The 15,188-nt window shown below is 49.1% G+C and overlaps 6 protein-coding genes across 6 annotated transcripts; 4 read left to right on the top strand and 2 right to left on the bottom strand.

Annotated features, from left to right (window-relative positions):
• Positions 1 to 221: 221 nt before the first annotated feature.
• Positions 222 to 4,624, bottom strand: EPUS_03041 (uncharacterized protein; the record flags this gene model as incomplete). The annotated part of the gene is made up of 7 exons (XM_007802983.1): positions 222 to 273; positions 336 to 606; positions 651 to 978; positions 1,169 to 3,107; positions 3,177 to 3,773; positions 3,830 to 3,854; positions 3,913 to 4,624. The coding sequence occupies 7 exons, from the start codon at positions 4,622 to 4,624 to the stop codon at positions 222 to 224; spliced, it is 3,924 nt and encodes a 1,307-aa protein (XP_007801174.1).
• Positions 4,625 to 5,369: 745 nt separating this feature from the next.
• On the top strand, positions 5,370 to 7,051 carry EPUS_03040 (uncharacterized protein; the record flags this gene model as incomplete). The annotated part of the gene is made up of 3 exons (XM_007802982.1): positions 5,370 to 5,552; positions 6,146 to 6,669; positions 6,730 to 7,051. The coding sequence occupies 3 exons, from the start codon at positions 5,370 to 5,372 to the stop codon at positions 7,049 to 7,051; spliced, it is 1,029 nt and encodes a 342-aa protein (XP_007801173.1).
• Positions 7,052 to 7,951: 900 nt separating this feature from the next.
• Positions 7,952 to 8,483, top strand: EPUS_03039 (uncharacterized protein; the record flags this gene model as incomplete). Its single annotated transcript, XM_007802981.1, has 2 exons — positions 7,952 to 8,119; positions 8,166 to 8,483. 2 exons carry the CDS (start codon positions 7,952 to 7,954, stop codon positions 8,481 to 8,483), a joined length of 486 nt encoding a protein of 161 aa, XP_007801172.1.
• Positions 8,484 to 9,978: 1,495 nt separating this feature from the next.
• Positions 9,979 to 10,595, top strand: EPUS_03038 (Ubiquitin-conjugating enzyme E2 G2; the record flags this gene model as incomplete). Its single annotated transcript, XM_007802980.1, has 2 exons — positions 9,979 to 10,225; positions 10,330 to 10,595. 2 exons carry the CDS (start codon positions 9,979 to 9,981, stop codon positions 10,593 to 10,595), a joined length of 513 nt encoding a protein of 170 aa, XP_007801171.1.
• A 185-nt stretch (positions 10,596 to 10,780) lies between these two features.
• Positions 10,781 to 12,180, bottom strand: EPUS_03037 (uncharacterized protein; the record flags this gene model as incomplete). Its single annotated transcript, XM_007802979.1, has 7 exons — positions 10,781 to 11,260; positions 11,313 to 11,384; positions 11,436 to 11,522; positions 11,571 to 11,639; positions 11,690 to 11,798; positions 11,849 to 11,915; positions 11,976 to 12,180. 7 exons carry the CDS (start codon positions 12,178 to 12,180, stop codon positions 10,781 to 10,783), a joined length of 1,089 nt encoding a protein of 362 aa, XP_007801170.1.
• A 267-nt stretch (positions 12,181 to 12,447) lies between these two features.
• EPUS_03036 (uncharacterized protein) lies at positions 12,448 to 14,635 on the top strand (the record flags this gene model as incomplete). The annotated part of the gene is made up of 2 exons (XM_007802978.1): positions 12,448 to 12,666; positions 12,719 to 14,635. The coding sequence occupies 2 exons, from the start codon at positions 12,448 to 12,450 to the stop codon at positions 14,633 to 14,635; spliced, it is 2,136 nt and encodes a 711-aa protein (XP_007801169.1).
• Between the last annotated feature and the right edge of the window lie 553 nt (positions 14,636 to 15,188).

Genomic DNA, 15,188 nt, shown 5'->3' with positions numbered 1-15,188 from the left:
GATGCTTGCTTTTCATGAACAGTCCTTCTACCTGTTACCTCTAAGAGAATCAATGATCAAATGAAGTTTAGGAAGCTGTATTTGGTCATGCGGAAGGAGCGACCTGCTCCAATAAGCCTAGCGCTCTTTACAGCTTCTAAATTCTCAGTTTCTCGTAGAGAGTTCCCTGGACTACATCATCAATTAGCTGGACGCTACCCAATCAACCTCCAAAGTCCCTGCTAGTGTTCCAATTCATCCACACTGTTTGGCGTTTTCGCTATCTCGTCCAGGCTAAGAGTCATAAGTACCCCATTACTTCTTGGTGATAAATCCTGGATCCCTGTTGACCATACAAACAAATCGTATGCTCGAAGTTCTGCAGCATCTCACCGCTGCCTCGTGAGAGGTGTCCATAGTGTCTGTCTGGCACGGGCATGTAGTTCTCTGCGTGGTAATCGGTAGCTTCTGTGCCGCCGGAAGGTTTAGACGGCTTCGAAGTGTGCTGCTGTTGTTTGTTTGTTTCGTTGCCGGTAGTGTATTGGAGGTAAGTCGAGGTGTTCTTCTGTGGTGCCATTAAAGTACGAGTAAATAGCAGCATTTTTTCGGGGGAGGGGCGAGCCGTTGCTGATTACTTAGTAGGAATATTCTCGGCATAATTTTCTCTTGACAGATCGGGGATGTCGCCTTCTTCTTCTTCTTCGTCTGGCGTAGAGGTTGTATTGTGACTTGCGTGAGGTTTTGAGGAGTACTGGTCTCTATGAGGGGACTGTGTTCCTGCTTGAAGAGATCGCCACCTATATCGCTGGTCATGGTGCTGTTGGTGGTGAGCTTGTGGATACTTTCCTTTTGCGTGGCGTCAGGGGTCTTTTCCGAGGCGTGCTGAGCACGATATTTTGGCGTCGTTGGAGTACCTCGGGTCGTCTGGTTGAACCAACCGTGATTGTTATCTTCTGTCTTGCGATCATCGTATGTGTTTAGCTTGAAGGGGCCGGGACCCTACACCTGCAGCTACATCCTCGTCAGCAATTCTCGGACTCGAGACAGAACAGTGGTTTTCGGGATTGAACTTTGGACGCAGCTTTCACCCCGGGTAACTACCAGAATTGAGAATCTCACCTTCCACAGCGATGCCCTCCAGGCTCACCACATGCTACATTGCATCTCAGGCACCATGACGAATGGAGACCTTCCCTCTCCATGAATCATCTGATTCCTTCGTCAGAAGAATCTTCACAATTTCTCTGTCAGGGTGTCGATGAGAACGAGCGAGGTCCAGCGCATTCTTTCTATTTTGCTCGCTCACACCCCGTGAAAGCAGGGCACTCAAAATATCTCGGTACCGTTCCCGATGTAGGCGCAATCTTTCCTTGTCTACGTTGTCATTATTCCAGAGGTACATGTATCTGTAACTCAGGTCTGTGATATTGGATAAGCGAAGACATCCCTGCACAACCTTTGTCACCGCCGTCTCTCCTCTTTCATCAATTGCATTGACATCGGCGCCAAATTGCAAGAGAAGCTCGGTCACCCCGTAACCAACCCATTTATCTCCAACAGCTTCCATCAGAGCTGTGCATCCCCAACGATCAGCCATGTTGACAAAGGCTCCAGACCGCAATAGAAGATGGATGATCTTTTTGTCATAACAGCTTCTGGTGGTGTCCATTAAAACTGTCCTCCCGTTCATATCAGTAAGATTAACATTGGCACCTGACTGAATCAGAAATTCAGTTTCTGCGTATCGGTGAAAGCCTACGGCGGCTAGTCTCAATGCCGTGATTCCATGACTGTCAACGGCATCGACATCAGCTCCGGACTGTAGTAGAAGTTCAACCATTCTTATCGTGGTCACAGGCTGGACAGTACGGGAGTTTTTAAGGGTAAAGTATAGTGGTGTTAACCCCCCGCTATTTGCCACGTCAACGGATGCTCCTTGCCGCAGAAGATATTCCCCAATATAGAAATTATTCGCAAACAGCGCTGACATTAATGGAGTGTTTCCAGAAGCATCACGAGCTTCAATGTCTGCCCCAGCCTTCAAAAGGAGCTCAACACAACCGCAACATGCTTCGAACGGAAAGTCTTTCCACTCAGAATTCGCCACAGCGTGGTGAAGGCACGAAAGTTGACTCTTGTCCTTTACATTTGGGTCCGCACCTCTCTCCAGTAGGAGCTTCACTATCTCACACAGAGCACGATCCGCTGCGTCCATTAGTGCAGTGCAGCCGTCGTTTCTGCTCTCATTTACATCTGCTCCAGCATCTAGCAGACATCTCGGCATTTCCAAATCATAAAGCTTAATACATAGCTGAAGTACTGTAGAACCGTCTGTTGGATCCTTGGTGTCGATGTTTCCGCCGCATAACTTCCAAGCTGCTGCAAACTCCAAACATTGCACCGCAACCACAAGGTAAATACCAGGTACCCGCTCCTGGTAAGCGTATCGAAAGAGTATCAAATTGCAATCACCTTTTTGCCACATCGCCTGCATGGCGGCCGCAACCGTGCGTTCGTTTCCAAGAAACTTCAGCGCAACATCTTTAACCTCTTCCACCCCGAGCCTTGAGCGATTGACATGGCATCCCCAATTATTTGCTGCATACGAGAATAAAGGGTACTGGCGTAATAATAGAGGTAAAGAATCGTTTTCCTGATAAACCGTTTGTTCAAACGCATCGAAGGACAAATAGGTCAAGCAAGTCTCGGCTATGACCCTGTCTGCATCTCTGAACCATTTATAGTGCTTCTTCTCGAAGAATTCCTGGACGGAGAAATGAACGAGTCGAAAAGTCTTGCTCTCAGCATCGATAGTCACCAGGCCAGCACAGACCGACAGGATTAAAGTAACTGACTCTAATGGTCCATCTTCAACGTCTTCATCGCCAAACTCGACGGCTACGGCGTGCTGTAACTCCTCGACTTGAAGAGGTCGCTCCGCTTTGGAGATCCACGACAGAGCGCGCATAGCGAGTTGGCGGTGTTCTTCGTGCTGGTGTTGGATTCGGTACATGGTGTCCTCGTATGTGTCGTCTAACTTGGAAGGGAGATCATTCAGGGCTTTCCGGACCCTGCCGATCCTCGTTTGATTGCCTAGACGGTCTAGATGCAGGTGTGGCAGCAGGAACCTGTAAGAGGCATTTCGCCCCAGTTAGCGCGGACCGATGGACAAGAGAGGTAGGTAGTGATTTCCTCACATTCCCTGAGCCTTCTCAACCACCTTTTCTATAATCTCCTTGGCAAGAGCAGGATCCCCTCGGACCTGGGCAGCAAAGGTAAAATTCTTGTCATCATGGATCCGTGACTCCACGAATGACCTGATGTCTCCATCGTTTGCTCGAATATCCAGTCTGGTTCGGTCTTGAAACTGCTCTTGGACCGAATGAATCTCACGAGAAGTGATAAAGAAGGAACAACGTCCTAGCTTCTGTTGCTGGATGTTGTTTAGTTCACACAAAAGGGGAATGTGTGGGCTGTATTTGTCCTCTTCGGACGGTAGATGCTCATCCACTGCGTCGAGGACGATAAACGTTCTACGATAATGGTCTATGGAGGACTTCAGCAGATTCAAGCATTGTTCGGAGGATGGGCTTGTGTCTACTTCCTGGCAACTGGAGTACAGAACTTTGGCTTCGAAGGGTAAGTCACTTCGCTGCAGTATGGACTGCTTTGCAAGACTGGCGAACAGGTTTCGATCCGTCTGGTTGGTTTGATCTTTATAATCACAGTATACGTATAGTACTGCCACGTTGTCTTGGGCAAATAGTTGCTGCAGATGATCTACGACATTTGCGCTGGATGAAATGTCAGCTATATGCTGCGACATCGGTGCAACACTGATCCTACTTACGCTAACACAGTCTTTCCCGCTCCGGCTATATCGCATAGTCAGCTATCAAATTGGTCTCTTCTATCATAGACGAACAGACTTACGTATACCAGGACACCACAGAGTGGGCGGAGAATCTTGGTGTCCGTTCCTCCAAGCCATGAATTGATCCGAATCCAGAAGCCATTGGCCTGTTCCGGGATGGAGCTTCGAGAGAATATCGCGATGCTTCTCCTCAAAGTTGAGATGAGAAAGCCAGCGCAAAATCTTGCGGTTCTCCTCTGCTGCATGCCATTGCTGGTGCTCTTTCCTCACCTCTTTAACCTCGAGATGTGCGCTCGCTACTATAGTAGCTGTGTCGATTAGAATAAGCTGATTGAAACTCTGACACTGTCTTTGGAGCTGTGATATAGCGTTGCTTGTTTTAGAGGATAAGAAAGGTGCTTTGAATCGCTCCCAGCCGAGCCTGTGGCTCCTCTCTTTGCCCTTAAAATTGTCGATCACTTCTATCAATTGTGTGTGACAGGTCTGGAAGGCCTCCTTGATGCTGTCTTGGGAAAGGTCGTCGGCCTTCAAGTGCGACAACAGAGCCGATGAATTGCCGTCAAAGGCTTCTTCGAAAGACGGATTGGAAATCAGCTTTGTCTGTATTTCTGTAAGGGTCATTTGGAGGCTCTGTAGCTCGAGTCTGAACGCTTTGGCCTCCTTTGGAGCCTCTTTCCAGTCAAGTCCGAACTTAAGTACCATCTGAGATACCTGAATGGCTAGACCCAGGAGACCTACAATGCCGGCTGCGATGCTAAAAGGCTCTGCCATTTCGCTGGATCCTGAGTTTTGAGAGACACTGGGACTACGTGCAGTTCTTCAGATGAACTTGGTTAATGAGGGGGCGCCACCACAAGGAATCTGAGGATCGACAGACCAGCAAGGTGACACTTGGAAGACCAGTGCAGGATCAAGTGCTTGATGATATGTTAGAATCAGGCTGTGCACCGCTCAGGTGATGACGCTACTACATTAGCACGCAGTCTCCAGCCTTACTGTACTAAGTATGCTGACAATTGAAGTGTCAGTACACAGCTTCAAGTGTCACGTGGTGATAAGGCTTAGCGTTTGGTAGTTAGCTTCTGTTGCTTCGACGCAACTTCTCCTCCCATCCTTGATAAATAGAATAAATCAAATTGCTCCAATCCATTGCCTCAAGTGTCAGTACACAACTTCAAGTGTTATTATCGTCAAGATCTTAAAAGAGTTGTACTTCTTTAGACATGAGAGAGATTACTCTGACACAGTTGAGATGCTCAAAGCCTTAGGAAAGTCAGCTCAGCGGATTGCGGTTGCTGTGTTCTTATTCTGCCTCATTTGCATGTTGGAACAGCATAATAGGTAGAGAAGAGGGCTACTGAACAGGGAAAGTCTCCGCTAACGCTAGCTGAGATTTTATAATCATTGACAACTTGAGCCTCAGTGGTGAGCACCAGACAGCCATTACTTCTGAAGGCTTATATCACTCCATCGGAGACTTTTCGGCGGCACTGAGTACACGTTTACAACATAGATTATGAAACTCTTGTTAAAATGTCTTCTCAGTCACCCCTACTCGAAGGAAGAGCCCAACTCGCTGAACTTTTCTACTTTTCGCGCCCTATTTCCGAAATTTATCACCAAAGAGTTGGACCTCCGCTCCAACCCGCTCGCCGAAATAGCACGGGATGCAGCAGGCAATTTCACCTCAGCAAGTGAGGTAAGTATAGATAAGGAAGACACACCAAAGTCAAGCTTACAAGCTCGAGTAAAATTGATGAGTGCTTTTGAGACTGCCGCAGCAAGACTTAGTTATAAGGCAAGTCAGGGACTAGAGGATCTGAAGACAGCAGATTCCAAGAAGAAAAAAGGAAAAGAAGCAGCCACCAAACAAGCTCTGACATCCACAGGAGACGAGTTAGAAGGTCTTACTGCTGTACTACATGAGATGAGGATTGATTTTCCATCATGAAAAGAATGGATAGAGATGACAAATGCGTTTATGGAAACTATTCATGCGACAGTTGAATACTATCGAGAAGGATGTCTTATTCATATCCTACAAGCGAGAGAATCAACCAGACATTTAGAAGAGACGCAGCAGAGAACATTAGAGGTTGCATGGGCAGTGCAAGATCAGATCTTCAGTTTCGGAAAACAGTTGATCTTTCCCTGGCACATTGAATACCTGTCAACAGACCTCTATCGATGCGAGTGTGCCAAATGTAAAGTGAACATTGAGCAGATTATCAATATCGGGTTTGAAGCCCGGTAGAAGGCTTACGTGGAGGAAGTGACCGCAAAAAAGGTTAGGAGATCAGAGGCACGGCAACGGAGGTTGGCTCTGACGATGAGGAAGAAATAATTGATCTTGACTATGTGGATCCTCAATGGGAGTACTACGGCGAAGACCCCACACCCAAATTTCGCGGCCAAGTTAGCTGCCTGGCAGAGGCGGAGGAGACAGGCCAGGGTTTCCACAAGTGGGTTCGTGCCCTCCATCTAGCCAGAGAATTAGTGGAGGACGGCATCGACCTCTATGTTCTTGCGGAAATTGCGGACTCGCAACGCATGATGGGGAATAAGGAAGCCTACGCCGACATGCACTCGACAGCAGCCAACAAACTCGGTGTGGATGGGAAGCGGCGACGATCCGATAGTAGCGAAGGCCCAGAACCTATACGTCCACAGAGAATTGACATAGAGAGTATCCTCTACTTACCACCCGAGCCACGCTTTCCCGCATCTCCTTATATACACCAGCGCATATTCAGCGAGGGACCCAGTGCATGGCTCCAAAATGATGACACCGGCACTGTTCATTTGCCGGATGGCGAGTCGGTTGTTCACGATTGGGTTCCAAACCCTGACCCTGACCCTTGACCAATATTTCTTAGGAGGCTATGGCCAGGCAAACCCTTTTACGGTGATTTTCACATTCCCAAAATTCCGTGGACGGAGGATGATGTCAACGGATGGTTGGAAGTTCGGGATGATGTATCCATGGACGAGCCGATCGTGGAAACTACTGTGACCAACGGAGCTGATTATATGCAAGGCTCCACGACACACAAAGCAAGGTTCCCATTCACGAATGGTCCGGAATATTGCATTGAAGCGTCAAACGACTTTCCATCCCATGCTTACATCGATGAGGAAGAGGCCAATGTGGATCCAACGGACGGTGAATACGTCCCGAGGGAGTGGAAACCTGAATAGAAGGACAACAGATTCTACTCTATGAAATCGGCGAATGGCAGAAGCTCACGGGCCAAAAATAATGATAAGATCGGCCTTGCCCTAGGAATTCAATCATATAGACTAGTTAATACTCTTTACGTAATATGCACATCCTGTTGAATTGCTGCCAAGCCGCTAGCCCAGTAGTCGTCACATGACCTAGAGCTATGCCGGAACAGACATAGCGCCACTAGCCACCAGAGTACAGTAAGATTGCACTTGAACTTCGGACAGGAGCTGGATATAACTTCCGTACAAGTTACTACATCAACCAATTGATTGAGTGCGGACATCCATAGATAGCAGAAGCAGTTTAGCGTTACTTTCAACACATCCGTCAATGCCGCATTGAATTTCTAGCTCGGAGCTAACAATACTTGTGCCTCCTACCATAGTATAGCGCACCTTGAGCCCACGGTTTGAACCATGGGGTCTGGGGTTTGTGCCAAAAACCCGCTCCAGGGCAACCGCTGAAGCCGAGCTACTGACTTCTTCAAACAATCCTTGAACTCATTTCCGTGAGCACTGTGTGGCAAAGGCCAAATGTGCCCTCCACATCCAACGATCAACGCTTGAAGAGAACGTGGATCAGGATGATCTTATTGTGGAAACCTGGGGCATGGTCGCCATTCGATGAGGTTAATCAGGGCAATTAGCCATTTCAATCGAGGTGTCACTATTTATAGACCTCGGCCAAAATCTCGCATGACTGGCACGGTCTCGTGTAGATCGGCAGTACGAGTATGCACAGCTCTTATATTAACCGTCTAAGTTCCTTGCTGCTGGGAGCTTTGACAGATACTACTATCACAAACTCGTTCAGCTTCTGCAAAGTACATTGAGCCCTCAAAGTCTCAACATCATACTCACGTTTCTACGATGCCGTTCACTGCTACATCCGTCCTTCTTTCTATTGCAGCATTGCTATTCTATTGTCTCCATGTTGATGCCGCGCCTGGCTACTGCAACGGCGAATCACTCAAGAGGGGCTGCCAAAGGATCGGCCTCGACGGGTTTTTCCAGTACACCTTCGCTGCAAGAGTTCCGGTCGGTCGCATTCCAAGGTAAAACAAGATCGCACTCACCTCGCTAGGTCTATGCATCCGGGAGCACATTCGCAGAAGACTGCATGATGAACAACGGGGCCGAAGGGAAAGGCGTGAAGGCTCTCCAGTATTCCCTGAACAACTGCTATACCAGCAAGCCGCAGGATAAGTTGGAAGAAGACGGCAAATACGGATCGCTCACCAAAGCGGCGGTCAAGGCTGCGCAGAAGAGGATCGGTGCTGATCAAGATGGAATTTATGGGCCTGAAACGAAGTCGAAGATGTCCTGGTACGGGAAAGGGCTGAGTTATCCAGAGAATCGCTGTTTCCTTTATAAATACACGTTAGGCGGGTGCCTAAGGTAAATAGCTGTTGCTTACTTACTGCGTATATATCACTGAGGTATTGCTCTTGGCTGTGGCGTTGTCCTTGCGGCCGTTTGGACCTGTCTATTGTCTGTTTGTATCAGCATAGGCTCGCCTTGCTATATACATCGGTTGCGTACAAAGTAACCGGCGTGGCTACCGTCGAATATCTCTTACGGCATGGAACCTGAAATCCTTGATGTTGCTGATTGCCTATTTGGAGCGCTCTCCACCCAGCTCTCTTCAGCACGCACTAGGCCGCACACGTGTATATCCTCTTCTCTGATCTCTCCTTTGTAGGTCACGAATCTTACCAACATCATAGAATAGCAGTAGTTACAACTGATCGTCTGCGTGTATCAGAATAGCCTAAATTAAATATTTTTCAGGTCACAAGTGAGGGATAGTGATATTGTGAAATGACTAGAGTCTTGATGAATCATTAGCTCCGAAGGTCCTTGTAATAATGCCAAGAGTCGTTTGTTCCAACTTGGACTAAGTACCAGTATTTACTACTGTGTAATATGACCTGCAACTCAGGCGAAAGCAGAAGGAAAGAGACCTGAAATTTCCCAAGAAAAAACTTGATGCTTCTCTTTGATTATGCGTGTCATCCTTAGTGCAGGCTATGTGATCGTTAGCGAAAGGGTAGCTGGGGGGGAGAGTTTGACATACGGCCATGCTAATCTTCTCTGTATCGTTTCAAATTGACCAAATGCCCAAAGGCACCTCCATTGTTCAGTAAATAAAAGATATTGATTTCGAGCACAATAGCTAAGCAAACTTTGCCCACAATCAGCGTCAAACCTGGGTAGTGTTTCGTGAATAATTACTAGTATGTATTAAAGCATGTATGATCTCCATGCTATGGAAAACAATCATGGATCGAGGACCAATAATCGCATGTTATTTCTGCCTTTCTTGGTTGCTTGATAAACCACACGAAATTTGCTGCGCTTTGACAGCATTGCGTATCAGCATTTTTGATCTACAGGCGACTTTGAGTAGTTACAGTAGCATCCCTGCTTCTGCCGCATCGCTGCATCACTGCACATCACGCGTATTTGCTGTGGTTGCTCGAAAAGCGTCAAAACAGCAGCTGTGGAACACGTGAAGCCAAGTTTAGAGCTAGTCCGTAAAAGACGACTCTCTCGCTTAATACTTATATATCGTATACGAAAAAGGCTGCAGCTGTGTCAGGGGTAGAAAAGCAGAGTTTCAGGTTGATTTTGATGATTGTTGTGGAAACAGCCTGTGCTGTTGGGTCGTTTCCGAGCAGCAGGTCGCAAAAGCAGTAAGGTCAACTCATGTGATCGATAGAGCGGTGGATTGGATTGTCTTGGCGGACTGTTCAGAGGGTGCAAAGAATCATTACACACAGTTGCGTTCATAACCTGGTCACACACGCTTTCACGTGTAGCCTCCAATCTTGCTATCGCGGTTATTATATCTTTCGCAGTGATTATACCTTCTCTGCCTAGTTTCCGTATCCACCATGGCCTCCGACGTAGCCAGCAAACGCCTCTGGCACGAATACCGCCTTCTCTATAGCACCCCACCGGAGGGTATACTCGCTTACCCGATCGACGAAGCCAAACCCTTCGTCTGGGAGGCCTTTATCGATGGACCTAAAGACACCCCTTTCGAAGGCGGAGTATTCCCGGCTATACTCGACTTCCCCAAGGACTACCCGCTCAGTCCGCCTAAGATGAAGTTTTTAGGAGACATCTTCCATCCTAACGGTACGTACACTTTCCTATCGTCTAGCGGAGCGATCCAATCCTGTTCAATCCTTCTTCAACCCGAACCTCCCAGAAATTCTGGGCTGATGCATATCCCCCGACAGTATACCCGAACGGCGAAGTGTGTATCTCGATCCTCCACCCACCGGGCGATGACCCCAACCACTACGAGAGCGCATCCGAGCGATGGAGCCCCATACAGAGTATCGAGAAGATACTGATCTCGGTGATGAGCATGTTGGCGGAGCCAAATGATGAGAGTCCAGCCAATGTGGAGGCGGCTAAGATGTGGAGAGACGACAGGGCGCAATTTGAGGAGAAAGTCAAGGACGGGATCTGGAAGAGTCTTGGATTGGAGGTTAAGAAATGAAGGAGAAAGCGTTTGCGCCTGGCTACGGACTTGCATATGGGGGAGGGATGGGCTTAGCGAGGCGTTAGGGTTAGACAGGGACTATCTGTTTGCAATACCAGAAAGCACAGCAAGTCATGATTCCTCTTGATGGGAGATGTGCTGGATTAAGGGTGTTGAATGTCCAAGCTGGCCTGCTCAAAATCTTACAGGTGGATGCTCTTCCTCAACTGCGTCTTAATCCTCCCATTCAGCCACCCTTCAAGACCACCAGGTCTATCCTCCAATAATTGGATTTCAGCCTTAACGTTCAGCACTAGGATTCTCTGCAGCTCGATCCTGCATTGCTGATCCACAACAGCTTCGGATTCCCGATTCAATTTCCCAAGCATTGCCACTGCTTTCCTCCTGTCCCTTGACGTCAATTTGAGCACGGACTCGTCATTCTGAACTTCTGCAAGAACGTCTGCTGCCCGTACTCCAAGCCATTGCATTTCAGGCACGTTCAGTTCGGTCTCATGTGGCAGCGACTGCGAGCCTTGACAGTATATCTGCATGATATTGATGCCGTCAGGATCGGCATCGAAGAGGCCGAATATGGGAGGTTGAGGTCGATGAAGCCAGGTCCGGTGGTCGCAGATGGTGCGCAGAAAGCGGCGAGTGGCTAAGTCGGGATAGCCTTTTGCCTGGAGCGAATTTGAGCTGGAGGAACCCAGAGATGACATCGAAAGGGCTTACCGTTATCATGAGGCCAGGGCCGTTGATGCTGTTCCATTGGAACCGTTTCTCGACCAATGACCGGAATGTTGCCTATAACCGTTCAAGCTTCGTGGAGAGACCGCAGTTAGGATGTCTGCGCACTTCTTTCTCAATCACCAGGATCCAGTTAAGGTGAGCAAGACTGTGTTCTTGCGAGTGGTGGATCGAATCAGGGACAGCCTCGAAGGACTACCATGTTCAGCCAAAGCCATGGCACTATCGGACAAATGTGCTGACTGCATTTGGTGTACTGCCGGCTAGGCAAAACGGAAGCAGGCCCGCATGCAGCCCTTTTGCACTTGCAGTCTATAATTACCTCAGTACCTGCTCAATCAATTAGTCGGGGCTTTTCTCACCACATTGAGCTTCCTCCTTGTGACATTGCAGGTATATGCAATATCATCCACGTATCGGTCGACAAGGGCTTGTTTGCCATACAGCTCGGGATCTCGGTAGTATATGTCCCTCGAATGATGTCAATTGAGGACGAAGTGTTTGGCCAGAGGAGAAGTCACCTCTTGGTCACTGTTACACCACTATGCAGGGCTTCGTGTAACTCTGCTAGGATCTTGCCGACGCATGCTGTGCTTTGGTATTAGAGGCAGCCTCCGTCGTAGTGGTAGGATTTCCATGTCTCAATACCAAATCGCCATGCCTCGTCCCTGTTCTTGCCGGGCCATGAGTAGGTGACTTCTCGTTCTGTGTCCCGGTGGCATTGGTGCGGATTGTCTCCAACAATACGCTTGAGTGTGATCTTCGGCCTTCCACATGGGCGCTTTTCAATTTCGGAGAGGATGGTGAGGAAGGTGGTCTCGATGTAGTCTAACGGCTGCCCTCGTGAAGACATATTATATCAATTCAAGCATGGTCGCATGGTCCAGGGTTGTAACCAATCCGAATGATTTGTGCCATTTTCCAGTTGGGTGGCTGTCTCGCATATCCCTTGGCGGACCGCCAGTCAATGCAGGAACCCGCCCGTGGCGCCACATCACCCCGCATTCTTTCCGCTCCCGAGAGCCGAAGTTTCGCCGGATTGGCAGAATTTGTTTGGAATAATAACGATTACTATCATACTCTCTCCCCACACGCGCGCACACCAGTCGCCTAGCCTGCGATGGTGCAGACACGGAAAGGAGCGCAGCAAGTCCCCATAGCTAATGGCTGTGCTGGGAAACAGAATGGCCAGGTGATCAGGCCAGAGAAAACTGATTACTCAAGATGGAGACTCCTGGACGAGTCGGGACGGCAAACATGGCACTATCTGACAGACAACGACGAGGTCCAGAAGTGGCCGCAGAGTATAGCTGACAAGTATCACCTTGGTCTTCCAACCGTAAGGCTTCCCTTCAGGTAAAGTCTTATTGGACCGGCAATAATCTTCGCAGGGTCTACCAGAACTGCCACCGGCCACCACACCCTCGCAGTCGATAGACAACTGTCTCTCCTTTTTCTCCCATCTACAACTGCCACCAGGCAACTGGGCGTGTGAATATGGTGGACCTCTCTTCCTTCTTCCAGGCCACGTTATCACCTTGTACGTCACAGACACACCTATCCCACCGGCATATGCCACCGAGATCAAAGCATACCTGTTTGCACGACAGAACAAGCAAGATGGTGGATGGGGCTTGCACGTGGAAGGAGAGAGCTCTGTCTTCGGTACAGCACTGAATTACACTATTTTGAGAATCCTTGGAGCAAGTGAAGAGGACGAGAGGATGATAAAAGCCAGGGGTAAGCTCCACCAGCTAGGAGGTGCTGTGTACGGACCGCATTGGGCAAAGTTCTGGCTGAGTGTGTTGGGTGTGATGGAATGGGAAGCGGTAAATCCTGTTCCACCAGAAGTGTGGCTTCTGCCAGATTGGATGCCAGTTGCACCTTGGCGATGGTGGATTCACATGCGACAAGTCTTTCTACCAATGTCATACATCTACTCGAAACGATTTGTTGCACAGCCAACACCACTGACTCGGCAGCTTCGACAAGAGCTATATACTCAACCATATGAAAGTCTGGATTTTGGATCACACCGCAACTCAATTTCAGATAAGGATAATTATCATCCCAAGACCTGGCTGCTGAATGTGATCAATTGGCTCCTGGTCTGGATCTGGTTTCCTTATCTCCGCTACGAATCGCTGGTTCGACGTGCGGAAGGCTGGGTATGGGACCTGGTGCAGATGGAGGATGAGAACACCGACTATGCTGGCCTAGCCCCCGTCAACGCCCCCATGAACACCCTCTGCTGTTTCATCCACGACGGACCAAACAGCGACTCCGTCAACCGTCACATCGACCGGCTAAACGACTACATGTGGATGAACAAAGAGGGCATGCTGATGAACGGCACAAACGGTTGTCAAGTTTGGGACACCGCCTTCCTAATTCAAGCTGTAATCGAAGCCGGCCTAGCATCCTCTCTCAAATGGAAACCCATGGTCCAGAGAGCCGCAGCATTCCTCGAAGACCACCAAATCCGCGAAGAAGTGCCCAACCAAGAAATCTGCTACCGCCAATCCCGCAAGGGTGCCTGGCCATTCAGCACCAAGGTTCAAGGCTACACTCTTAGCGACTGCACAGCCGAAGCCCTCAAAGTGACACTCCTCCTCCAAAATACCCACAACTACCCTGAAATCATATCCGAAGAACGCATCCGCGACGCCATCGATGTCCTCCTCACAATGCGGAACCCCCGCTCCGGCGGCTTCGCTTCCTACGAGCCCCAGCGCGGCTCCGAACTACTGGAATGGCTCAATGCAGCCGAAGTCTTTGGCCGCATCATGGTGGAATATGACTATCCTGAGTGCACCACCGCGGTAGTGACTGTGCTATCCCTCTTCCAAAGATTTTCAGACTACCGCAAAGAAGAAATCGACCGGATCAAAGAATCGGCATTGAAATACATCCGCCGCGCGATGCGACAGGACGGATCCTGGTATGGGAGCTGGGGAATCTGCTTCACGTACGCGGGCATGTTCGCGTTGGAGTCGCTCGCCAGCGTTGGCGAGAACTATGAAAATAGCGCTCAAGTGGGGAAAGCGTGCGAGTTCCTCCTCTCGAAACAAATGGACGACGGTGGCTGGGGCGAGGACTATCGCAGTTGCGAACGCAAAGAATATGTCCACCACAGGGCAGGCAGTCAGGTGGTGCAGACTGCTTGGGCGGTCATCGCGTTAATGGAGGCTGGATATCCGGGCAAGGAGAAGATCAAAAAAGCCTTGGCCATGGTGGTTGGGAGGCAGCAACGGAATGGCGAGTGGTTGCAAGAGGGGATCGAGGGGGTTTTCAATCAGAGTTGGTGAGTTACGCGGATGACTGAATGTCCTTTTTGATCGTTCAAGGGGGGAGTAATGTACTGTGGTGAGGAGTTTTGCTGACCGAGTCGATCGTGGATACTAGTATGATCACCTACCCGAACTATAAATTCTACTTCCCCGTCAAGGCGTTGGGCATGTATATGAAGAGGTATGGGGATGAGGCGCTTTTTGGTGAGAAAAACGGACGGACGAACGGATGGTTGCCGTCCGGATACTCACCTAATAGGTGTGTCTGATACATGGGGCACCGTAGGGAGATCAGGGGATTGGTAGAGCAGGAAGGAGGAGGGGGGGTGGTCGCAGGACCAGTCAATGGGAGTGAAACCGTCAAAATTGCGGTGGTTGGTAAGTTAGTGAAAATGTTGATAGTAATAACCCATTGTCCACCACTATCGTAGCAAGAGCCTGAACTATACTGCGAGGGCGAGAAGGGGATGGAAGGATTTGAAGGAAAAGGCCAATAATACGAAAGAGCGGTGTTTAGTCACTAACTAGTTAAGTAGCAGAGTTGGTGACTAACTGTCGTTACTAGTAGTCA

The sequence above is a fragment of the Endocarpon pusillum genome, assembly GCF_000464535.1.
Source record: "Endocarpon pusillum Z07020 unplaced genomic scaffold scaffold189, whole genome shotgun sequence".
In the NCBI taxonomy this organism is placed as follows: Eukaryota; Fungi; Ascomycota; class Eurotiomycetes; order Verrucariales; family Verrucariaceae; genus Endocarpon; species Endocarpon pusillum.
This window is presented reverse-complemented; position numbering and strand designations above follow the sequence as displayed.